Source organism: Salvelinus namaycush, chromosome 16, assembly GCF_016432855.1.
Source record: "Salvelinus namaycush isolate Seneca chromosome 16, SaNama_1.0, whole genome shotgun sequence".
Lineage (NCBI taxonomy): Eukaryota > Metazoa > Chordata > Actinopteri > Salmoniformes > Salmonidae > Salvelinus > Salvelinus namaycush.
The window spans coordinates 19,804,271-19,829,671 of NC_052322.1; the positions used below are offsets into that span (position 1 = coordinate 19,804,271).

Consider the following 25,401-nt stretch of genomic DNA (forward strand, 5'->3'; position numbering starts at 1 on the left):
ACCCTTTTTGGTTCCAGGTAGAACCCTCTGTGGAAAGGGTTCTACATGGAACCTTAAAGGGTTCTACCTGGAACCAAAAGGGTTTCTTCAAAGGGGACATCATGCAAAGAAACATAATTTTTTCTAGTTGAATAAATGGATTTTGCAAGCAGTAGGCATTTAGAATTAAATGTGGAGTGGACATTTATAGTTACCCGATAACATCAAATGCCCCGCGTAGGCCTACCTTCAAAATTATTCGGCAATCATAATTTATTCGTAAGACAAAAGAAAAATCCACCCCTGTCGAATGTATAAAAATGTATTAGATCTTTAGAAAATTTCTCCTACATCTGCCGTTTCCATTACACATGTGGCAATTATTTTTTTGCAACATTGCTTTAGTCTAATTAACCTGTGTCAATGGAAACCTGCCTATAGTTAGTGAAAATGTGTGTCCTGTGACCACCTCTTTGACAAGAATATAATTAAAAACCCTAAAATAGCACCACACAGACTGTAACCATGATGAATATTGGCCAAGGTAAAATACAAACAAACACTCAAGGCACATTTTTGGCCTTGGTTTGAATCTGAGTTTTGGATTTTTAATTATCTTGGAAGATCTATTTTTCCAAACAAGTAAAAAAACATTAGGTTTATTCACATAATTACACGTGAACATTACTTATCTGACTATTTATAACATTCAAATATAAAATAAATGATACAAAATCATTAAATTAAATAGAGATAAAACTGTGTTTCTGCAGATGTCAGACCGATCACAGATTAGTATTGAGGTAGATAGTGGGCAGGGTTTGAGGTCTGATCTCACCATCATTGACCAAAAGTTGACAAAACCAAACATCAAATAAATGATAGACAAATGTGAACTATTCCAGACAAACTGAAAGAACCAAAAAGTGTCAGTGCATTCTGGTAATATTATGATCATATGACCACACTGCATTGAGACATGCTCATTATCTAAAACCTAATAAAACAGTCAATACAGCCAGTGATAAAAAGACTAAGATGATTCTGTGAGGTCAGTCTGAGAAACACAGGACAGTTCCGTTCACTGAAAAGCAGGGCAGGATAATGATCCTGTTTTTACCCTCCGCTCTCCAACAATCAGCCATTTCATGTTGCTGTTGTTGTTGACGACAGTGCAACACACAGGAACGTGGGGTTCCTACTCACAGGCAAAGTAGTCCTTGAGTGGAGCGAAGAGGTGCCGGATAACTGGTACACTCCATGATCGGCCCAGTACTTTCTGCCGCTGGCTCCGACCCATGTTGTTGACATCAGTGTAATGCTTGGGAAAGCCGAAGATCCTGCAGAAAGGTCAATCACATAACATGGAACATGTTAGAACAATTTCAAAACAACCTGAGGGTAAGTGTATTTGTTTTAGAAATGACAGATTACATTCACTTAACTACCACACTGTAAGTACATTGACTTTTACAAGAGAGAGCTTTATCCATGATCAGTCACAGTATAGTAATTATGCTAACTATAAAACTTTAAAACAATGTAATTACACAGTGATCACTTCTATATTCTATGCTGTTCCACCTCTACCCTTTTACGTAATAATAAAGACTAACTTCTCCATCTCTGTGCACCAAAGGTAGTCCTCCTTGCCATTAAAGTCGACAGGTAGTGATCCCATCTTCCCCTGTCTGATAGAGTTGGACTTGGTGGTGATGGTACGAACTTTGTTATACTGTAAGGGAAAGAACCAACAGATAACAATCACAAATATGGACGTACTCACCAGTCACACCTGATGCTAGAAACTCATTCAGAAATAAGAAAATAGACAATAGAAGTTAAACAACCTTTTAACTTCAACCTCTCTTGTCAGTAAAGTACTGAATTATAAGAAAATCTAGAAGCAAGAGCTTGTCAGTCTTACCTTGGCCGTGCGTCCAGGCTCCAGACAATCCTGCAGGTTCACCTTGTCATCCAGAGAGGTAGCTAGAGGTCTAAGGAGAGAAAAACATACAGACAAGTGAACTCTCTCATGTAGATGAGTTGAACATAAGAAAAACAACATGATATTGAGAGTGCATGTGTTAGTGTTCATCAGTAGGAGTATGTGAAGGGATATGGGGATGTGTCTATGTGTTAGTTGTACTTATGTTTACCTGTTCATGCCAGGGAGGTTTCCCCAGAAGTAGCGAGCTCTGTGAGCTGGGCTCACTTTTACTGCATCGATCAGGATGGGATTACACTGGAAACAGATGAGATGAGATTTACAGTTGAAGTTGGAAGTTGGAAGTTTACATACACTTAGGTTGGAGTCATTAAAACTCGTTTTTCAACCACTCCACACATTTCTTGTTAACAAACTATAGTTTTGGCAAGTTGGTTAGGACATCTACTTTGTGCATGACACAAGTAATTTTTCCAACAATTGTTTACAGACAGATTATTTCACTTATAATTTACTGTATCACAATTCCAGTGGGTCAGAAGTTTACATACACTAAGTTGACTGTGCCTTTAAACAGCTTGGAAAATTCCAGAAAATGATGTCATGGCTTTAGAAGCTTCTGATTTGCATCATTTGAGTCAATTGGAGGTGTACCTGTGGAAGTATTTCAAGGCCTACCTTCAAACTCAGTGTCTCTTTGCTAGACATCATGGGAAAATCAAAAGAAATCAGCCAAGACCTCAGAAAAAAAATTGTAGACCTCCACAAGTCTGGTTCATCCTTGGGAGCAATTTCCAAATACCTGAAGGTACCACGTTCATCTGTACAAACAATAGTACGCAAGTATAAACACCATGGGACCACGCGGCCGTCATACCGCTCAGGAAGGAGACGCGTTCTGTCTCCTAGATATGAACGTACTTTGGTGCAAAAAGTGCAAATCAATCCCAGAACAACAGCAAAAGACCTTGGGAAGATGCTGGAGGAAACAGGTACAAAAGTATCTATATCCACAGTAAAACGAGTCCTATATTGACATAACCTGAAAGGCGCTCAGCAAGGAAGAAGCCACTGTGCCAAAACCGCCAGAAAAAAGCCAGACTACGGTTTGCAACTGCACATGGGGACAAAGATCGTACTTTTTGGAGAAATATCCTCTGGTCTGATGAAACAAAAATAGAACTGTTTGGCCATAATGACCATCGTTATGTTTGGAGGAAAAAGGGGGATGCTTGCAAGCCGAAGAACACCATCCCAACCGTGAAGCACGGGGATGGCAGCATCATGTTGTGGGGGTGCTTTGCTGCAGGAGGGACTGGTGCACTTCACAAAATAGATTGTATCATGAGGATGGAAAATTATGTGGATATATTGAAGCAACATTTCAAGACATTAGTCAGGAAGTTAAAGCTTGGTCGCAAATCCAAATGGAGAATGACCCCAAGCATACTTCCAAAGTTGTGGCAAAATGGCTTAAGGACAACAAAGTCAAGGTACTGGAGTGGCCATCACAAAGCCCTGACCTCAATCCAATAGAACATTTGTGGGCAGAACTGAAAAAGCGTGTGCGAGCCAAAATTCACCCAACTTATTGTGGGAAGCTTGTGGAAGTCTACCCAAAACGTTTGACCCAAGTTAAACAATTTAAAGGCAATGCTCGCATGCGCCATCGTGCATACATTTATTTTGTCCCCCCACACCAAACGCGATCACGACACGCAGGTTAAAATATCAAAACAAACTCTGAACCAATTACATTAATTTGGGGAAAGGTAAAAAAATAAAACATTTATGGCAATTTAGCTAGCTAGCTTGCACTTGCTAGCTAATTTGTCCTATTTAGCTAGCTGGCTGTTGCTAGCTAATTTGTCCTGGGATATAGACATTGAGATGTTATTTTACCTGAAATGCACAAGGTCCTCTACTCTGACAATTAATCCACACATAAAACGGTCAACCGAATCGTTTCTAGTCATCTCTCCTCATTCCAGGCTTTTTCTTCTTTGAACTTGGTGATTGGCATCTAAACTTTCATAGTATTACCACGACGGCCGACAACACAGTTCGTCTTTCAATCACCCACGTGGGTATAACCAATGAGGAGATGGCACGTGGGTATCTGCTTCTATAAACCAATGAGATGGGAGAGGCAGGACTTGCACCGCGATCTGCGTCACAAATAGAACTGACTTCTATTTTAGCCCTTGGCAACGCAGACGCTCATTGACGCGCGCGAGCAGTGTGGGTGCAATAATTGAATAATGTGTAGTCAGGGTATAAGGTGTATGTAAACTTCCGACTTCAACTGTATTAGTAATAATGAAATTAAGACGCAAACACACCGCCCAAATGCATTGACCAGGGAAAGAGAGGGAGAAAGAGCAAGAGTTAAAGAAAGAGAGAGAAAGGTAGAGGGAGAGGCCTCATTGACCATGAAATAGCTGCTAGTGTCTTTACCTCAAGAAAGCGACAGATGTCGGCCAGGTCATGACCGCGCATGGCCACCACATTTTCAAAGAGCCAGAAGAACGGACGGTCGTCATCATCCCTTGGCCTCATCATGGTCAGCATCCTGTAATATTCAAAGAACAGCCTGCCTGTGCCCTCTGGAAACAGAGACCGAGAAAACCAATGAAACACCAGGTCCTGAAAGATGCCGGTATAATGGCTGGATTACTTGACAGAGAAAACTTGTTGCGAAGGGGAGTGCCTCGTGATACATCAGAGAGTGTATTTTGTTACAAAATACAGCACTGAAGCAGAGAACATTAAAAGAAAAAGAATCATTAAAAATAATTGGGGAATCATCCAAAGTGATACGCTACTACGCCAAGTCTTTCCTGAGCCACCAGTCATAAGCTTTAAGAGATGTCCTACCCTAAATGACAAATTAGTCCACAGTTATCTTCCGGGTGACTCTCAAAAAACTTGGCTTTACCACAAACCCAAGGGCTCTTTTAAATGTAACCATTGCAACCATTGCAGTAATATTGCACAGAAGAAATATTTTGTTGACACAGCTTCCAAAATGGAGTATTACGTCAAGCATTTCATTAACTGTAAAACCACTCATGTCATCTATAGATTGGAATGTCCACAGTGCAAGGTGTTCTACATTGGACGGACAAAGAGACGCCTTCAAGACCGCTTAGCGGAACACAAGTACGCCATACGGGTAGGCAATGAAGACTACCCCATGGCAAGGCACTACAAGTCCCTACACCATGGCAACCCTGCCTCCCTACAAGCTACGGGTATTGATCTTATTCCGGCCTCTATTAGAAAAGGGGACCGCCTTAAACAGTTAAACCAAAGGGAAAGTTTTTGGATTTACAAACTACAGGCCACTAAATAACCTGGTTTAAATGAAGATATGGATTTCTCACCCTTCCTGTAGGGTCGTGATGGGTCCATTTGCTGTCATCTAGTGGACATTTTGCTCAATTGCCCTCAGCTATGTTTAGACTGTTGTTGTTCATGTTTTGCTGTGTTCTAGTGTACTATGGAATATATTGCTTTCTTATTCTTGACACTTCTCCCAGTCATATTTAAGGTTAAAACTACCTTTTAGTGTTCTGATACTTCTAGCTTGGAGTTGTATTTTTATGATAACATAGCTACAGAATTTCACCTTTTAATGTGTATAATATTGCTTACTACTTACTATTTTGTAACCACTCCCTCTTCCAATTAGGGCTAATTGGAAAAGCTGTTCAAAAGAGGACATTGTATTCCTTTTTTTTGTACTCCCTGACGAAGGCCATGCAGCCGAAACGCGTCGGCTTAAAAACGTTGTTTCTATTGAACATGCCATACTGATAAAGGCATTTTAATGAATTATATGAAGAGTGCCTTGGTCCTCCTTTCTTTTTGATGACCATTAAAACCCCATTTAAACCCATTTACTAGGCCAATGGGTAGGTTAGCGTGTACAGACACGTGCATCTAACAGTAGGCTACCATGTTAACTGCTAATAAAACGATGTGATAACATACTTGATAAAGTTCTCCAGACATTAGCTCTCTACATTGTCTAGCACAGTGGTTCTTAAAACCTCTCCTCCTTACCTCAGAAGTTTCACAATTCTGTTGTAGCCCTGAACTAGCTCACCCGATTCAACTATCCAAGGGCTTGATGATTAGTTAACAAGTTAAATTAGCTGTGCTAGCTCTGGAATAGATCAAATACATGGACGGCTGGGGGTTCTCGAGGAGAGGTTTGAGAACCACTGGTCAAGTGGAAACACTCCATTTACTTTGAAGTCAGGAGGTTCCTTACCAAATAAGCCTTTCCGAGCAGGGTTGACGCAGGCCAGGTCGTTGCAGGGGCTTCCTCCAATCAGGAGGTCAAAGGGACCCCATTCAGCCAGCTGAAACACAGCAAACACAGACACAGACAGGTTAGAGAATGATCACAGGAGTGTGTGTGTGTGAGTGTGTGTGTGTGTGTGTGTGTGTGTGTGTGTGTGTGTGTGTGTGTGTGTGTGTGTGTGTGTTTGTGGGTGTGTTGTAATTTGTTTGAACATGAATGTGTGTGTGTATGCTGAACTCACATGTTTCCTGGTGATGGTGCGTACGTCATTGATGTGCTCTATCTTGCCCTCGTGTTTGATCATACCCACAGCAATCGAGTCCCCACAGATCTCAGAGGCGATGTAGCGTTCTACGATGAAGCCCAGGTCTTTGAGCACAAGGTACCCTGCAAGAGCACAATGGGCATAGAAGATTATCAGTCACTGACACACAAACCAAAACGACTGAATCCTGAAGACAGAAGAAACACAAGCCATTGCATACTCATAAAACACATCACAACCACTTATCTGCAACCATCTCCATAGGTTAAATGAAAGCCCATATTGAGAATGTACAAACCTGTGGCAATCCCATCAAAGAGAGACAACACCCTGATGGGTCTGCGTTGATGGGCAGGAATGGAGGGATACACCCTGTGGGGTTCAAACTCTAGAGCACTGTTGTTGACAAAAAACTCTTGGACTCGCACGCTCCAGTCAGTTCGCAGCTTGAGTGATCCGTTGCACTGGGATGGTAAGCACATGAAGCAGCTCCATGGGTCAACATCCTTCAGCTTGTCAAAGGTTCCATCACCAACCAAAATGTTCAGGCAGTCCTTACAGAAACACCTGAGAGGAAGAGAGAGAGAGAACGACAGAGAGGATAAGCGAGTGAAAGAGGAAATGGGAGTGAAAGAAGAGAGAGGGGAAAGTGTACTCTTGAGCAGTGCTAACCTGCAGCAGCTGGCATTGCCACACAGAATGACCTCTTGGCCAGCGCAACAAACCGTGCAGTAGGACTGGTAGCCATCTTCGTCGTATCTGTACAAAGTCTCAATAAAGTTCTCCTGCAAAGGTTAGGAGGGACAGCTTTACCATGGGGACGAGGGTCATTCAAGTCAACAATCTTTCAGATGATAAGCAGACATGATCTAACATGTCTACGTGGATGCACTTGCATAAATAAACTGAACAGTCATTCATTTTATGAGAAGATGTAGTTAGTTTACCTTGCACTTCAGGCAAAGACTCCCCTCAAACAGTGGGTGGAAGGTGTGGATGTGGGGGGTTCCACATGATAAACAGAATTCTGAGGTGAATAATGAATTGTATACATTAGTAAAATGACTGATTCCATTATATAATATTTTTCTAAAGTGCAGACAAGTAGAGAGCAAAAAAGTACAATTACAGCTCAAAGAATGTTAAATACCTTTAACATGTTTGCCTTTCATAACCTCTTGTACCATTGCCTCTGTGAACCACAAAAGATAGGAATTTAATTGATGCAAATATAATTCTATAGTGACAGAGGAACTAGAAAAACGGCCCATATTAATGAATATGGATTGCTGTGGGTGTAGGGCTTACCTCTGCTGTAGCTTTGATTCCCATAGGATGGTCTGTTCTTGTTCACATACTTCCTCTTAGCTGGGGGCTGGTAGTCTGCCAGAGACGAGTCTGAAGATTCTGCCTTTGAGTCTTTGGCATCTTTGGGAATGAAACAAAATAAATGGAACATGAGAACACCTGTTGTTACTAGTGTACTACACAGGTATAAGTGTTACCCTGTTGTGGAAATATAATGGAAGCAACACAAAACGCGCCAGGGTGAAATTTCCTATAGGTACAGATCTAGGATCAGCTTCCCCGGCCCCAATCCTAACCTTAATCATTAGTAGGGAAAATGCTAAACTGACCCAAGATCAGCATCTAGGGGAAACTTCACCCTAAACCACACATACTTGCAGGTGGTGGGGGGTTGAACCCATCTGGTCCAGTGGGCAGGAATCCACTGTAGGCCCAGTCCAGCATCAACTCCTGCTTATTCCCCGCTGCAAGAAAGGACTTCTCACAGCGTTCACCAGCCAACTGCATAGACATGAAATATGAGTGGTGAGTGAGTGACATGGTGCTTTGCGGTATTATACCGTATGGAATATTGTGATATATGGGGATGTAACGGTGCAGTACTAGCATAGTTCTACATCTGTTTGTGCTGTCTTGCCAATGTCACTGTAACGATTGTCGTCGGGAGAAGGAGAGGAGGACCAAAGTGCAGCGTGGTACGTATCCATAATACTTTTAATAACGATGAACACGCGAACAAAAACAACAAAACGACCAACGAACAGTTCTGAAAGGTGCAACAAACACTAAACAGAAAATAACCACCCACCACTCAAAGTGGGAAAACAGGCTACCTAAGTATGGTTCTCAATCAGACACAACGATTGACAGCTGCCTCTGATTGGGAACCATACCAGGCCAAACACAATAGAAATAGAAAACATAGACATACAAACATAGAATGCCCACCCACATCACACCCTGACCAAACAAAAAATAGAAACATACAAAGCAATCTATGGTCAGGGCGTGACAGTCACGCAATGACCATGCAAGTTGAGTCGGAAAGACAGCACAAACAGATCTGGGACCAGGCTAGTATATTACAGAGTCGTACATTAAAATGTTAAGATAGTGATAGATAATAGCATTCATGTCCCACCTCAAGGACCTGGTAGATAGCATCTTTGTAGGTGGGCAAGCTGGAATAGGAATTCTTGCAGAAGCACTTTGCAAAAGCTGCAAAATGCAGAAGCCTCTCTGTATAGATCTGCAACACAAAACAAAGGAACAATTTTGTCCAAACACCAATCTGTGCTGCAGGTCAATCTTGCTATTTACAAAGAGTCAAGTCAAGTCCTCACCTCGGAAAACATTCCGTCACCGAACCACTCTACCCGGCGCTTGGATACAGGCGGTGCCTTGTTGGACTTCCAGAGCACCACCAGTCCAGGCCACCAGGAGAAGCCCTTCACCTTTCCCCACACCAGCTCTCCAGTGGGGAAACCCTTCCCATCCTACAGGGTGAAAACCAGAGAGATGAAGGGTTATTCACATGGGTTTATATGATATGGAAGCATGTTGGCATGCATAGCAAATATTTGTGAAAATAGGAACCTGGTAATCAATGCCCTTCTTTGCTCCCCTGGGGCTCGTTGTAGACACGTTGGATGTATGATTCTCCTTCTTCGGTGGCTGAAAGTCAAAAATATTTATGCTTGAATACACAGATAAAATAGTTGACAATGCATGCCTGAAGACAGTGACGAACACATCCACTGATATCTGATGAACCTGAAAATTGGAAAAAAGAAAGGTTTTCCTATGGGTGACTACAATTGTACATATCCTTCTTTACATGTAATAGCAAATATTGGCCCTTTGTTAGTAAGGTTTGTCAGGTTTTGTCAACATTAATTCAAGCGACCCAATTTCAGAGTAGTGAGAATGAGTTAAGAAAAATGGGAGACCACGTAAGTCCATATAAAGGGTTAAAAAGGAAATTAGAACGTTAGAAGCAAATCACAAGAGCCATGCACAGAAAGAATGACGTGTCGTTGACAGCCACGCACACCTTTAGAGCAAAATATATGTTTTTTTGTGTTTTGATTGCATTGCGCCTTTCACTGTCCCATTCGCTAGAGGTCAGAAGGGCTCCCCTCAAGCGTAGGAGCCACAGGAGGCTGGTGGGCAGACATATAGGAGGATGGACTCATTGTAATGGCTGGAATGGAATGAGACGGTATCAAACACATAGTTTCAATTCTAGTCATTACAATTAGCCCGTCCTCCGATATCTCAGCGCACCAGCCATCACTGGTAGGTATTTTGAGAGTACCTACCGATGCAGCCTCGGACTCCTGGTCCTTTTTGCTGTCGTTGTCAAGCGCCTGTGGCTTGACCCAGGTGCCGGCACCAGCCTGAAACACAGTGCGCGCCTGTGGCTTCTGGCGTAAGCTGCTCTCCCAACCATAAATGCCCCTAATGGTGCCCTGAGGGACAACACACATGCACACACCTATTACGCACACTGCTCACAGACATTGTACAAGCGCACACACGTGGGCACAAGCGCACACACACACCCAGTCATGCACTCACATCCAAGAATTGCTATGACTACCAAGCATAAAGTAGACCCACATGAAAAAAGAAGAAGAAAGATAAAGGAGAGGATAAAAAAGTTACTAACAAGGTTAGTTTGTTAGACACGGGTGAGATACTAGTATGAACTTGTCCCAAGCATTTAAGGTTTTAATAAAAATGATTTAAAAGCATAGAGAATTGTTGATTGCACAAGCAACAGCAAAGCAAAGCATACTAGTGACTCTTACTTCACAAAACCTGCATAGAAAGGTTTGTCATAATGTCAAGCTTTGGAGACATACAAAAGACCCATGCATGTTTTGCTTTGTTTGATTCCAAAGAATGATATTGTTTCCATTGTCACGTGCAGTTTATTTTGATCTGTCACACCCCCACTATAGCAAGGTAAGAACACGTCAAAGCAGAACAGGTAAAAACAAACATAGTGTTACGTTCGTTGATGGAAGGATCGGACCAAGGTGCAGCGTGGTAGCTGTACATTATAATTTATTAAATGAACACCGAAAAAACAACAACAACAAATACGAAACGTAATGTCTAGTAGGGCTAAACAGCACAGTACCAAAAACAAGATCCCACAAACTACAGGTGGAAAAAGGCAGGTATGATCCCCAATCAGAGACAACGATAGACAGCTGCCTCTGATTGGGAACCATACCCGGCCAACAAAGAAATAGAAAACATAGATTGCCCACCCTAGTCACACCCTGACCTAACCAAATAGAGAATTAAAAGGATCTCTAAGGTCAGGGCGTGACACATAGGCAACCATATTTACAGTATGTCCATCTTTGTTAATATTTCTTCAGTAAATTATGTGATTACGATCTTGTCTCATCACTGCAACGGGCTGGGGAGAGGCGAAGGTCGAGTCATGCGTCCGCCGAAACATGACCCGCCAAGCCGCTCTTCTTAAAACCTGTTGAGGACAGAGGGCGCTGTTTTCACTTTGGGGGAAAATCGTGCCCAATTTAAACGGCCTCGTACTCAATTCTTGCTCGTACAATATGCATATTATTATTACTATTGGATAGAAAACACTCTCTAGTTTCTAAAACCGTTTGAATTATATCTGTGAGTAAAACAGAACTCCTTTTGCAGCAAACTTCCTGACAGGAAGTGGAAAATCTGAAATCGATGCACTGTTCTAGGGCCTGCCTATTAATGTCCTTGATATTTATTAGAATACATGCACTTCATACGTCTTCCACTAGATGTCGACAGGCAGTGAGAGAAGAAATTGAGTGTATAACTTGATCTGGGGTCGAATAATAGCTCTCGGCATGACGTGTCACCAGTTTCCTGTTTTCTGGAGAGCGCGTGAAGGGACCTGGATTTGCCTTCTGATAAGCTGTCGTTATGGACGACTAATATCTCCGGCTTTGATTTTATTTGATACATGTGACAATATCATCGTAAAGTATGTTTTTTCAATATAGTTTTATTAGATTATTGAAATTTATTCGGGACGTTAGGCGTGTTGCGTTGTGTGCCTTTGTTCAGGAAGGAGAGCTTAGCGCCACTTTGCTAGCTTTCCGTGCTAATTGACTGGAGAAGAGGACATTCTAAATCCAAACAACGATTGTTCCCGACAAAGGACCCCTTGTACAACATTCTGATGAAAGATCATCAAAAGTAGGACCCATTTTATGATGCTATTTCATATATCTGTCGAACATGTGAAATAGTCATTTGCGCCCAGAGTTTGGGCACTCTCTCGCTATACCTAAGCTGGATGTCGTAATGAAGTTATTTTTAGAATTCTAACACGGCGATTGCATTAAGAACTAGTGTATCTATCATTTCCTATACAACATGTATTTTCTAGTAACGTTTATGAATAGTTATTTGGTCAGAATAGTTGGAGTGTCATAAAAATATCCGCACATTCTGGGAAAAAGATGCTACGTTAGCACAATGTATAACCACTGATTTCAGCTCTAAATATGCACATTTTCGAACAAAACATAAGTGTATGTATAACCTGATGTTATAGGACTGTCATCTGATGAAGGTTTATGAAGGTTAGTGAAAATTAATATCTTTTGCTGGTTTATTCCCTATCGCTAACGTGCCTATTGCTATCGCTAACGTGCCTTGATGAATGAATGCGGTAGTGTGGTAGGCTATTGTAGTAAGCTAATATAATGCTATATTGTGTTTTCGCTGTAAAACACTTAAAAAATCGGAAATATTGGCTGGATTCACAAGATGTTTGTCTTTAATTTGCTGTACACCATCGATTTTTCAGAAATGTTTTATGATGAGTATTTAGGTATTTGACGTTGGTGTCTGTAATTACTCTGGCTGCTTCGGTTCTATTTCTGACGGTAGCTGTGATGGTAGCTGCAATGTAAAACTGATTTATACCTCAAATATGCACATTTTTCGAACAAAACATAGATTTATTGTATAACATGTTATAAGACTGTCATCTGATGAAGTTGTTTCTTGGTTAGTTTGGTTGGTTCTTGGTTAGTTAGGTTGGCTTTGTGCATGCTACCTGTGCTGTGAAAAATGTCTGTCCTTTTTTGTATTTGGTGGTGAGCTAACATAAATATATGTGGTGTTTTCGCTGTAAAACATTTTAAAAATCGGACATGTTGACTGGATTCACAAGATGTGTATCTTTCATTTGCTGTATTGGACTTGTTAATGTGTGAAAGTTAAATATTTCTAAAAAATATCTTTTGAATTTCGCGCTCTGCCTTTTCAGTGGAATGTGGGAGGAGTTCCGCTAGCGGAACGCCGGAGCCAGACAGGTTAACATCCGCCCACTTAATAGCCAGCTACACCAATGTGTCGGAGGAAACACCGTTCAACTGATGACCAAATTCAGCCTGCAGGCGCCTGGCCCTCCACAAGGAGTCGCTAGAGCGAGATGAGCCAAGTAATCCCCCCCCAGCCAAATAGGACGACGCTGGGCCAATTGTGTGCCGTCCTATGGGTCTCCCGGTCACAGCCGGTTGTGACACAGCCTGGGATCGAACCCCAGGTTATAGTGACACCGCAACAATGCAATGCAGTGCCTTAGACCGCTGCGCCACTTGGGAGGCCTGTCTGTCTGTTATGCATAGTTGATTATGAGTCACAAGAAAACAACATCCCCCTTAGTTAAATCTTAAGTTACCATATTTGTTGAATTGATTCACCCAATCCTACTAGACAAGAAATGTGATACAAAAAAACATCAACAAAATAATAAAAAACATTACCTCCATAGTATTTGTCCAAATGACGTTGTCCTCAACGAACACAGTATCGTCCTCATTCTTTGGCCCATCTACATAAACAAGTTTCATAGAAACCAAATCAATGTTTTAATGCAGAAAATACAAGAGTTTTGTCTGAAATTGTCAAAAGGTGAAAAGACAGAGAATAGATAAGTAAAAAGACAAGGTTGGGGTCAATTTCATTTACATTTAGTCAATGCAGGAAGTAAACTGAAATTCCAATTTCAGTTTACTTCCTGTGTCATTGACTGAATTGAAATGGAATTGATTTGACCCCAACCATGGAAGGTGGATTGTTAAGCATTCTCTGGTAATGTGTCACCTGTACATCAATTCAACTGAGTTTAAGGCCAGGCACCACACCCTAATAGGGTATTTTGTTCCCCTTAATCATATCACAATCAACTTTTACCAGTTGAATGTGGACACAAATATAATACTTTTTATATTAAATGTTTCTGAAATATTGTGCAAATTAGGTCATGTCATTAAATATGTGCATATTTGCATATCACACAAATCCAATTTTCTGGACACTGGATGAAGTCAGCCCAAATATTTTGGTTTCATTTAGTTAATACACTCCCAGGAGCTGACTTACATATAGCAGATTGTGGATAAATATTTTTTTCATCTTTCTATCTGTAAAATACTATATAGAAAGATACGTAAAATGCATTTTTGGCAAATGTTTTTAAAGAAAATGTAATCCAGAATAAAAACATGACAACATATCAACAATTCCCTATGTATAAGTCTGAAGAACACGTCTAAGGATAACCACAAGAAAGTTGATGAATGAAGATGGCAGAGAAAAATGTGTTGGCGTGTGGGAAGAGTCTGAAATGGCAGTTAAAGACAAACTTACAATGCATTTAACCTACCAAATGCCAAACACTTATTTAGACCCAATCCCCGTAAATTACTACATATAGTCCAGTTTGTAACATTCTCTGTGAAATTGGCTTTTAAATTATGTGTGATTCAATGTAGTGAGCTTTGAAATTAAGGATGTATGACCATTTAAAAAAAATATACAATTCATGAAATGTTGATGACGGTAGTATGATAAACTAACGAAAATATACATTTTCATCAACATTTTGACATTTGAATTTTTTTCTTTTTGAAAATACTAACATTAATAGACAAAAATACCCAAAACTCTTTAAATTGACGAGTAGATGCAAAAAAAATTGTATTTTTAGCCTGTGGTGACTGGCCTTAAGTGATATAGATGAATACCAATGATCATCTTCACTAACTGTCAATATCTTTTCTTACTGATTATCTTCTGCAGCCGCACTGTGCATGGCTTCACTGTCCCATTAAGGTAATTCACCTCTGGAAAACAACACATTGATGCTTCCATTATTAACAGGGATCCTGTGATAGAAGTATGTGAAACACTGAGAGAATCAATGGACAGTGTAAAATTAGATTGAGGTTATCATTAGGGATACTGTAGGTATAGATAGACTCCAACCCATATACCAGGGGTACTCAACTACTATTTAAGAAGGTCCGGTCACACAACCCACAGTTGAATCAATGTTGTTTCCATGTCATTTCAATTAAATTACATTAAACCAACATGGAATGTACGTTGAATTGACATATGTGACCAGTGGGACATTTCCTAGGTGGCAAAGGTCCGTATGGATATTGTCACTTATCGACGTTGCTATTAACCCTCACCTCACGACCCATGCAACCCCAAACGGTTCACACCCCTTTTGTTGGCGGAATCAACATTTTGCCATTTATAAGCTCATTTTCTGCAACTCTATACATTTTCCATTGGGGGGGGGGGGGGGGGTTGTTTGCAGTTTTCTAGCTAAATTCCTGCAATTTTAATTTTGCTATGTCTTATTTGTGTTCATATGATTCCTAAGGCTCCCATTGGCACATAATCTGGCCATGATAACTACAAGATTTAGATAGCTGGTTAACCTAATTTACCTACCTAGCGAACATGGGCTAGTTGATCAACTGGAATTTTCTGACAGATTATAAACATCTCTCTAAGGTCTGTCAGTGAATGACATACAGTAACAAGAGGAAAACTGCCCATGCACTGCCAAATATACTATTATTCTACTATCCGCCTGTTGAGTATGGCTGCCATTTACTACTGTTATGTGCCACCACAACTACAACATATTATATGATGCAATTGGAAGCCATGAGATTTTTTGCTGTTTAGTGCTGATTAGGGTATCATGCCAAAATGCACTTTTGCTCTCAAGGCTTGTGCATTCCAGACAATGCTTAGACAATTCTAATGGCACCATACACCAGGCACGGGCCACGATAAAGTGACTAATGGGGAAGTTGAAATCGGCGAGGGGGCAACATTTTTTGGGGTTCTTGCAATGGAATTAGAGATCGACCGATTATGATTTTTCAACGCCGATACCGATTATTGGCGGATCAAAAAAAGCCGATACCGATTAATCGGACGATTTTTATATATATATTTGTAATAAATTACATTTACAACAATACTGAATGAACAATGAACACTTTTATTTGAACTTAATATAATACATAAATAAATCAATTTAGTCTCAAATAAATAATGAAACATGTTCAATTTGGTTTATATAATGCAAAAACACAGTGTTGGAGAAGAAATTGTGCAATATCTAAAAGTGCAATATCTGCCATGTAAAAAAGCTAACATTTAAGTTCCTTGCTCAGAACATGAGAAAATATGAAAGCTGGTGGTTCCTTTTAACATGAGTCTTCAATATTCCCTGTTAAGAAGTTTTAGGTTGTAGTTATTATAGGAACTATAGGACCATTTCTCTCTATACCATTTGTATTTCATATACCTTTGACTATTGGATGTTCTTATAGGCACTTTAGTATTGCCAGCCTAATCTCAGGAGTTGATAGGCTTGAAGTCATAAACAGCGCTGTGCATCCAAGCATTGTTAAGAGCTGCTGTTTGAATTAATGCTTACCAGCCTGCTGCTGCCTACCACTGCTCAGTCAGACTGCTCTATCAAATATCAAATCATATACTTAATTATAGTATAATAAACACACAGAAATACGAGCCTTTGGTCATTAATATGGTCAAATCCGGAAACTATAATTTCGTTTATTCTTTCAGTGAAATATGTAACCGTTCCGTATTTTATCTTACGGGTGGCAACCCTAAGTCTAAATATTGCTGTTACATTGCACAACCTTCAATGTTATGTCATAATTATGTAAAATTCTGGCAAATTAATTACGGTCTTTGTTAGGAATAAATGGCCTTTCAACAGATCGCAACGAGCCAGGCGGCCCAAACTGCTGCCTATACCCTGACTCTGCTTGTACTGAACGCAAGAGAAGTGACACAATTTCCCTAGTTAATATTGCCTGCCAACATGAATTTATTTTAACTACATATGCAGATTTAAAAAATATACTTGTGTATTGATTCTAAGAAAGGCATTGATGCTTATGGTTAGGTGCATTATTGCAACGATTGTGCTTTTTTCATGAATGCGCTTGTTAAATCATCAAGTTGAAGTAGGCTGTGATTCGATGATAAATTAACAGGCACCGCATTGATTATATGCAACGCAGAACAAGCTAGTTAACTTAGTAATATCATCAACCATGTGTAGTTAACTAGTGATTATGTTTAGATTGATTGTTTTTTTTATAGGATATGTTTAATGCTAGCTAGCAACTTACCTTGGCTCCTTGCAGCCACAAGGTCATTTTGATGCTGCACTCGTGTAACAGGTGGTCAGCCTGCCAAGCAGTCTCCTCATGGATTGCAATGTAATCGGCCATAACCGGCATCCAAAAAGGCCGATTACCGATTGTTATGGAAACTTGAAATCGGCCCTAATTGGAATTATATTGAAATCTGCTTATATCACGCTACAACACAATAAACACAGTTCAAATTCCGAGACTTCGAGCTCATTGACTGCTTTTGAAATCTGTACCCGGAGCTATGGGAAGTAGGGGTACTGAGGATATTGCAGCACCCCCTGAAAAATCGGAATAAAATAAAATCTCTATATTTTTTAAATAATAATCATTTTTATATTTTTTTCTTCACTAAAGTTGTAACGGTTTCTCTCCTCCTCTTCGTCTGAAGAGGAGGAGTAGGAATCGGACCAAAACGCAGCGTTGTATGCAGACATAAAGAATTTATTAAAGACAAGACGAAAACACGAAGAACACTAGAATAGATTACAAAACAACAAAACGACGTAGACAGACCTGAACATGTGAACTTACAATAAAACACGAAGAACGCACGAACAGGAACAGACTAACCAAACGAACGAAAACGAAACAGTCCCGTGTGGTGCGACAGACACAGACACAGGAACAATCACCCACAAACAAACAGTGAGAACAGCCTACCTTAATATGGTTCTCAATCAGAGGAAACGTCAAACACCTGCCCCTAATTGAAAACCATATCAGGCAACACATTGAACCCAACATAGAAACACATAACATAGAATGCCCACCCCAACTCACGCCCTGACCAACTAAACACATACAAAAACAAGGAAAACAGGTCAGGAACGTGACAAAAGTAGTGTACTGGGTGGGCACTTACTAGTCCTGTATTAGCCAACCTATATAGCCGTCTGTAGTGTAGCCCAAAAAATTGTTCTTCTAAGTCAACCAATGGCGGCGATGACGTGGATGTCGATTAAGGCATGTCGATTAAATGCAGAAGACACATTTCGGTTGAATGCATTCAGTTCTGAAACTGACTACGTACCCCCTTTCCCAATCATTCCCAGTCAATGGTATGGTACGTTATCATAGCTACCCCATATAAGAATACCATCTCTTTTACATTACAATATACTGTATGTAAATAACAATAATTCTTGCCCACTCTAAAATATAAATTTGTCTATTACCTCTATTACACGAACACAACCAACCTTATATAATACTACCCATAGACATGCAAACCTGAAGCATGCTCATGCTACACTAACCTACCCCAACAATGGAGAGCTGCCGCCATCTTGAGCAACTCAACCCATTTAAGCTAACCCTTTCATGTGCTAATGCACTTGATAAGCCGCTTACCGGTACACACACAAACTAATGCTAACTCAAAATGGAGCTGTACCCTAAAAAAAGCATTTGAGGGCTCTTGTGTGTGATACGCTATACTACAGTACATTTCATACAGTGATAATAAAATATATTATAGTCCTATTCCAGTCCCTTAATGAAACAATATACCTGATGGAATCTTTCTGGGACGACCTCTCTTCTTCATGCCAGGCTCGTAGATACTGTTGTTGTCTGATAGAGCGCTGTCATTGGTCAGGTCTACTTCCCGAACGGAGTCCAGCTCACTTTCTGTCACACTGTCAGTGAACTGGGCAGCGTCCCCATTCTCCACAGCCTGAGAACACAGACAGACACAAATAATATAGATGCAGATACAGACGCAAGCACACGCAGATAAGAACATAAATGGGACAATACCAACACAATGGGTAAGGAGTGCAGGAGTGCAGTGAGTGCAGTGACATACAAGTGTGTGATGCTTTTTGTCTTTCCCCTACCTGTGTGAAGACCTTCTGAGCTTCAAGTGGGGGGCAAGGCATGGCTAAGAGGGTCAAAACAAGTTTCCTGAAGATGCTGGTTGATCCAGAAGCCTTCAACACAGTGCACCAATGTTGCTCCAGCGAGGTGGCTGCAGAGCCATTTTGGATGCCCCCATCAGATCCATTTTCTCCCTCTTCCCACTCTCCCTCCTCTGCCAGCTGGTACTCCAGGAACTCCTTGTTCAGCTGGCTGATCTCCTCAGGTGAGCTGCAGAGCCCAAGTTTAGCCCCCAGCTCTCCCACCACCTTCCCTGTGACCTTCAGCCTACCCTGGGGGCTCAGTAGCTGGGCCATGCTCCTCAACACGCCGTCACTCAGAGGCAGCCCCTCCGCCACGCTGGCTGTAAGTGCTGTGTAGAAAGACAGAGCCTGTTCCTGTAAAAACTGCAGTGCTTCACTTCCTGACTCTGATGACTCACACAGGAAGTCCTCCACTGCAGCCCCACCTATGTTCAGCTCTGGCCCTGGCAGGTGGAACTTTGTGGTCTTGAGGAGAGAGACATCACGTTCCTTGAGGAAACGCACGACAGCTTGAGGACGGAGGAAACTGGAGGCATAGGAGCGCAGGAGGTTGCTGGCTTCCTGTAGGATCTGCACCAGGTCGGCCCGGGCCGAGCCCTCATGGTGGTGCAGTCGCTCCTGGAAGGCACAGAGGGGCTCCAGGGCCTGGTTTAGGAACATAAAGGTAGCCCTGATTTGGGGATCCTGCAGTTGTGTGCAGATCAGTTTGGCCTTCTCATCTACGTCATCCTCTTTGTTACAGGAGCTGAAGTGGGAGATTAGATCTGTCCACATTTCCAATACTTTCCTGGCTAACATGCAGAAGTTAAGGCAGCAGGTGGTGAGAGGAAGGGTAAGGCCATTGATACTGGTTATGCTAGAAAACAGTTCCTTCAGGTTGTCATTCTTGGTGGAGCAGAAGGAGTAGTGGGAGTAGATATCTACAATTAGCTCCTGGGCCTGAGTGGAGAGCTCTACCATCCCAGCATGGCAGGATGCATCAGCCACTCCATACAGCCTACCTAGCACCACCACGTTGGGGTTGAGCTCCCTAAGCTGTGAGCAAATCTGCTCAGAGGCAGCACCGTTACCATCTGTGTAGAGAGCAGCGAGGTTAACTGCAGGAAGCCCAAACCTCTTCAAGGTCTCCACCAAAGCCGCAGCAGTTTCCTCTCCAGTATTGTCTTCGGCTGGAGACTGCAGGACATCCAACAGCCTGATGCAGTGTTTGGCTGCCTTCACATCAAAATAGCCTACTAGAACTACAGAAGCTATGCCAGCCTCCCCTAGCACCACTCCTCCGTACATGTATATGCAGTAAGGAGTCTTTTGGCAAGCGGACACTATGTCTTCTGGGTACTGTAGTCCCAGGACATACTGACCGTATCTGTTAGACACCTGGTCCCCAGCCGCGGACGGACCAGAGACGCAGTTAACCTGAATGAAGCACAGGACCAACTCACTACAGGGTGGACAGCTGCTGATGCTGCCCTGCCTGCTCTTTCTCGCCTCGGTTCTTACGTTGCATCCATTGGCAGCCAGGGTAAGCTTGTGGTGCCTCTTGCACTGCGAGTGACGCTTGAGGTCAACAAGGCCCGAGTGATAGATGTTGAAATTCATGTCACACAGACTGCAGTAGGCATGGAACTCTCCCAGAGTGCTGGGCCCTACCCAGGAGTGCGTCTCCCTCCATATATCTTCATAAACTATACGTTTCCTTTGATACTTCCCTAAAGCTTCTTCATCTGTGTCGGTTTCCAACCCCCCTGTCGGAAAAAAGGAAAACACAAACTGATTAACACAAAAATACCAACAATATTCTATCCGGAATATAAGGTCACGAACAGCACAAAGAACATTTCAACTCAAGATTAGAGCCCTGCACGGGCATGAATTTTAAGCCCGAGCCATACCCGCGACTTTCAGGCCCTGTCTTACCCAGGTTCGAGTGCTTCTGCCAAATTTAAGGTGCATGTGTCCCTGCCTCAAATTAGAGATAACTTCCTTCATTAGTATCCATTAGCTGCTCGTCTGTGTCTGTTCCTCGCTCCCTGCGCTGCAAGCGGTCTGCTGCTAGTCTGCGTGTGTGTGTATCCATGACAAGACTTTTAGATATTAGCTAGCTACATTTCGTCACTCTAAACTCTGACAAAACTCAATGAACATGACTATTTCTGTGAAATAATCTCTCCTGTCGACTCTGACAATAATCTTGTGGTCTTATATTTGACCTGGTTGAAGCACTTCTGACACTGTGTTATGATCTTAGCAAGATATGAATGCAGAGCATGAGCAAATGGCTTAGCTTCAAAATGTAAGTGATCGTATTAATGAAAAACAGGCCCTACCCAGCCCTAACCAATGTATAGTTTAAGGGGCCTGTCGGGCTCGGGGAGCAGAGCACTACTCAGGATAAGTGAGAGAATGGATACCTGATTGACTGGGGTTGCAGCTGGCAGACTTGCGGCCAAGTCCCTGGGGGGAGCGGAGGGGGGGTCTGGCAGGCTGGATCTCCTGGCCCTGGCGACCCTCCACAGGGTTATACACCTGCCCCACCAGGTTAGCCTGGAAAAACCTCTTGAACCACTTCAGGAATACGAAGTTGGGCTGGAACCTTCCGTTCATCAGCTCCTCCACTGGAACAAACTAAAGGGGAGGGATTTAGAACAATAAGCAAATACCACATGGAAGCAAAGGGCAAATCCCTACCAACCCTCTGCCCAGCGATAAAATATTAACGTACAATCAAAAAAATATCCTTGATTTACAGTTAATGTGATGGATAAGAAAGTATGGGTGTAGTCTAACCTTGGTGACACCAGTCTTTCGGAAGCCAGCTTGAAGCAGATTGTAGTTGTGGATGAAGTCTGGTGTGTCCTGGGCCTGGAACTTCACTGTGCTCATGTCAATGCACCCAGGGAAGAGCCAGTCCATCAGCTGGCAGTAGCAGGAACCTGCACACCACACACACAATAAAAGTTTAAGACTATCTAGTAACAAGGGAGAGCAGGACAGAATAGCCAATAGTGAAACATGCGTTCAAATGTTATTGGTCACATGCACATGTTTAGCAGATGTTATTGCAGGTGTAGCGAAACGCTTGTGTTTCATCAGTCAATAGAGAGAAAAATACCTGCCCACTAAGTGTCAGGAGTCTACATTTCACAACTGTACAGTACCAGTCAAAAGTTTGGACACAACTTCTCATTCAAGGGTTTTTCTTTGTCATTACTATTTTATACATTGTAGAATAATAGTGAAGACATCAAAACTATGAACTAACACATACGGAATCATGTAGTAACCAAAAAAGTGTTAATTAAATCAAAATATATTTTATATTTCAGAATCTTCAAAGTAGCCACCCTTTGCCTTGATGACAGCTTTGCATACTCTTGGCATTCTCTCAACCAGCTTCATGAGGAAGGCTTTGAAGGAGTTCCCACATATACTGAGCACTTGTTGGCTGCTTTTCCTTCACTCTGCGGTCCAACTCATCCCAAACCATCTCAATTGGTTTGAGGTCGGGTGATTGTGGAGGCCAGGTCATCTGATGCAGCACTCCATCACTCTCCTTCTTGGTAAAATAGCCCTTGCACAGCGTGGATGTGTGTTTTGGGTCATGGGATGGCGTATCGCTGCAGAATACTGTGGTAGCCATGCTGGTTAAGTGTGCCTTGAATTCAAAATAAATCACTGACGTGTCACCAGCAAAGCATCCCCACACCTCCTCCTCCATGCTTCACGGTGGGAACCACACACGCGGAGATCATCCATTCACCTACTCTGCATCTCACAAAGACACAGCGGTTGGAACCAAAAATCTCACATTGTGACTCATTAGACCAAAGTACAGATTTTCACCGGTCCAATGTCCATTGCTCGTGTTTCTTGGCCCAAGCAAGTCTCTTCTTCTTATTGATGTCCTTAAGTAGTGGTTTCTTTGCAGCAATTTGACCATGAAGGCCTGATTCACACATTCTCGTCTGAACAGTTGATGTTGAGATGTGTCTGTTCCTTGAACTCTGTGAAGCATTTATTTGGGCTGCAATCTGAGGTGTAGTTAACTCTAATGAACTTATCCTCTGCAGCAGAGGTAACTCTGGGTCTTCCTGTGGCAGTCCTCATGAGAGCCAGTTTCATCATAGCACTTGAAGTTTTTTGCGACTGCACTTGAAGAAACTTTCCAAGTTCTTGACATTTTCCAGATTGACTAACCTTCATGCCTTAAAGTAATGATGGTATGTTATTTCTCTTTGGTTATTTGAGCTTTTCTTGACATAATATGGACTTACGCATTCCTGCGTCTGTCTCCCGAATCATTCATACCAACGTGACCAAGTTTTCATACCAAGTTTTCTGTGATGGTGAATAAAAAGTTGGCTACAGTTCAACACAAAATGTTGTCAGATACATACAGTGTGTTTTGGTAATATCTGAGCTGGCTAGCCAGCTAGATAGCTAACTAGCTAACAAGCTAGCAAACTAACCAAAATATTTTCTAGAAAGTTGCTTTTAGTTGCCTGGCTTGTTAGTGACATATCCTAAACACATTTTTAATTTAATGGGTTTTTTGGCATGTAACGTTGCTATTTGGACCCAGCTGCTGCGATGTCATGTGCCATTTATGTGTTTATACCTTTTCATAATGACAATGACATGTATAGAATGTTCATGATTTAATGTGTGGCAAAGCATACACAGAAAACAAAGACAAACACAATTTATTTTCAAAATAACAGAATAGTATATTTTGAGTTTAATTATGGTCTGTGCAGCATATAGGCTACATGGCTGCGCCATGCAAATTAAATCGATAGTTCTTATTTTGTTCATTAAACAGACAAGACACACTTACATTCATTCCCCTGTTCTGATCTCAGTCAACCCACATATATTTTATAGTAAGAATTAATATAATAGATTATAACAGAATAAAATATCAATAATATCTTTCACACACAAATTGAGTGTCACAGAACGTGTGGAACCTCTGTCATATAACAAAAAACTTGTATTTTAAAACAGAGCCCACGTCCTAATTTTTTGCTGCAGAACTATTCGAATCTTCTCTTTCTGATCATGTAAAGAAACTTAAATTTCAGAAAGTAGCTTTTTTGATCCACGTTGGATGTGATCACACCATTGCGCAATTTCTCCATTCAAACTCCCCACCAGTTATTCTGTCTGAAGACAGCTAGGTTTCTAACTTAAACTACAAATCGCTAGGAGCCTAGGGATATTAACCCATCATTTATTAGCTAAATATAAGGGCCTTTAAATATTTACCTGTCAAAGTCAAGAAATAATTTGTGAAATGACAGTATGCGTTCCACCAGGCTAAATGCCAAAGCATTTATGTGACAGTAGAGAAGAACAGCTCAAGGAAATAATTAGATACATTTAAATTGAGAGAATAAATGCATTAAAAGTATATCTGTGAAGCTTTGTGATTGACAAGGACAAGTTTGATGTCAGACAAAAATGACGAAAAGTGACATTTATACTGAGAAGTTAGCAGGACTTTTAAATACATTACCGCAATCATGACTAGGCCGGTTGACGGAAATAAAAGTACAGGTTTTGCTGCTGGCAATACCTTTCAGATATAAAGAAAAGTTCGACAAAAAGTTGGGGGCAAAATGTCTTGTTTGGAAAAGCGGTACTAGTGAGACGGTACCTGAACATATCTGCTCTACCCTGGTGAATTTGATGTCCAGGATCTTATTGAGCCAGTCCAACACCTCAAAACGGCTGCATTTCTCTGCAGTGGCATCTGGGGTCTGGTCCGGGTCCACATATGTCGCCATTTTTTTGTTACCTAGAAAATTACACAACACAGAGAAGTTTCACATGGACATTATAGCATTTCTTTTAAATCAAACATTTGCACCTGTGTGTAATCATTTGCTGGTATAAGATATCATACACCAACAACTAAATAACAATCCTATATTTAAGCCTATATTTCCTTGTGTCAAATTTGTAATAACCAGTGTCACATTTTTTATTTCTTGACAATAGTAAATATGTAATCTGAAGCCTTAACAGTCTCCAATCAGGTAAAAAGAAGATGGGGACCAGTATTTCATAGGAAGGGAGACAGCTCTATGTTGTCACAACAACTGATGTGCCTATCAAGGTAATTCCTACCTTTTGGACCTCAA

At 41.5% G+C, this 25,401-nt stretch overlaps 1 protein-coding gene across 1 annotated transcript; it reads right to left on the reverse strand.

Moving 5' to 3' along the window:
• Positions 1 to 117: 117 nt before the first annotated feature.
• Positions 118 to 25,051, reverse strand: LOC120061547 (DNA (cytosine-5)-methyltransferase 3A-like). Its single transcript, XM_039011463.1, has 23 exons — positions 24,915 to 25,051; positions 22,043 to 22,188; positions 21,667 to 21,880; positions 19,193 to 21,000; positions 18,864 to 19,029; positions 13,614 to 13,681; positions 10,134 to 10,283; positions 9,409 to 9,471; positions 9,156 to 9,308; positions 8,954 to 9,061; positions 8,187 to 8,313; positions 7,813 to 7,932; positions 7,655 to 7,696; positions 7,452 to 7,531; positions 7,177 to 7,289; positions 6,803 to 7,071; positions 6,481 to 6,626; positions 6,207 to 6,297; positions 4,385 to 4,533; positions 2,139 to 2,224; positions 1,907 to 1,976; positions 1,596 to 1,714; positions 118 to 1,319 (listed from the first exon to the last, which is right to left on the reverse strand). The coding sequence occupies exons 1-23, from the start codon at positions 25,042 to 25,044 to the stop codon at positions 1,178 to 1,180; spliced, it is 4,560 nt and encodes a 1,519-aa protein (XP_038867391.1). The 5' UTR covers positions 25,045 to 25,051; the 3' UTR covers positions 118 to 1,177.
• Positions 25,052 to 25,401: the final 350 nt, after the last annotated feature.

Bases quoted from the DNA above. Each gene is read 5' to 3' on its own strand.
- LOC120061547 (XM_039011463.1), bottom strand. From the start codon at position 25,044: ATGGCGACATATGTGGACCCGGACCAGACCCCAGATGCCACTGCAGAG. The intron at 6,298-6,480 runs GTGAGTTCAGCA...GCTGTGTTTCAG, and splicing joins GCACCATCACCAGGAAACAT to CTGGCTGAATGGGGTCCCTT. The intron at 1,715-1,906 runs GTAAGACTGACA...TTTCCCTTACAG, and splicing joins AGCCTGGACGCACGGCCAAG to TATAACAAAGTTCGTACCAT.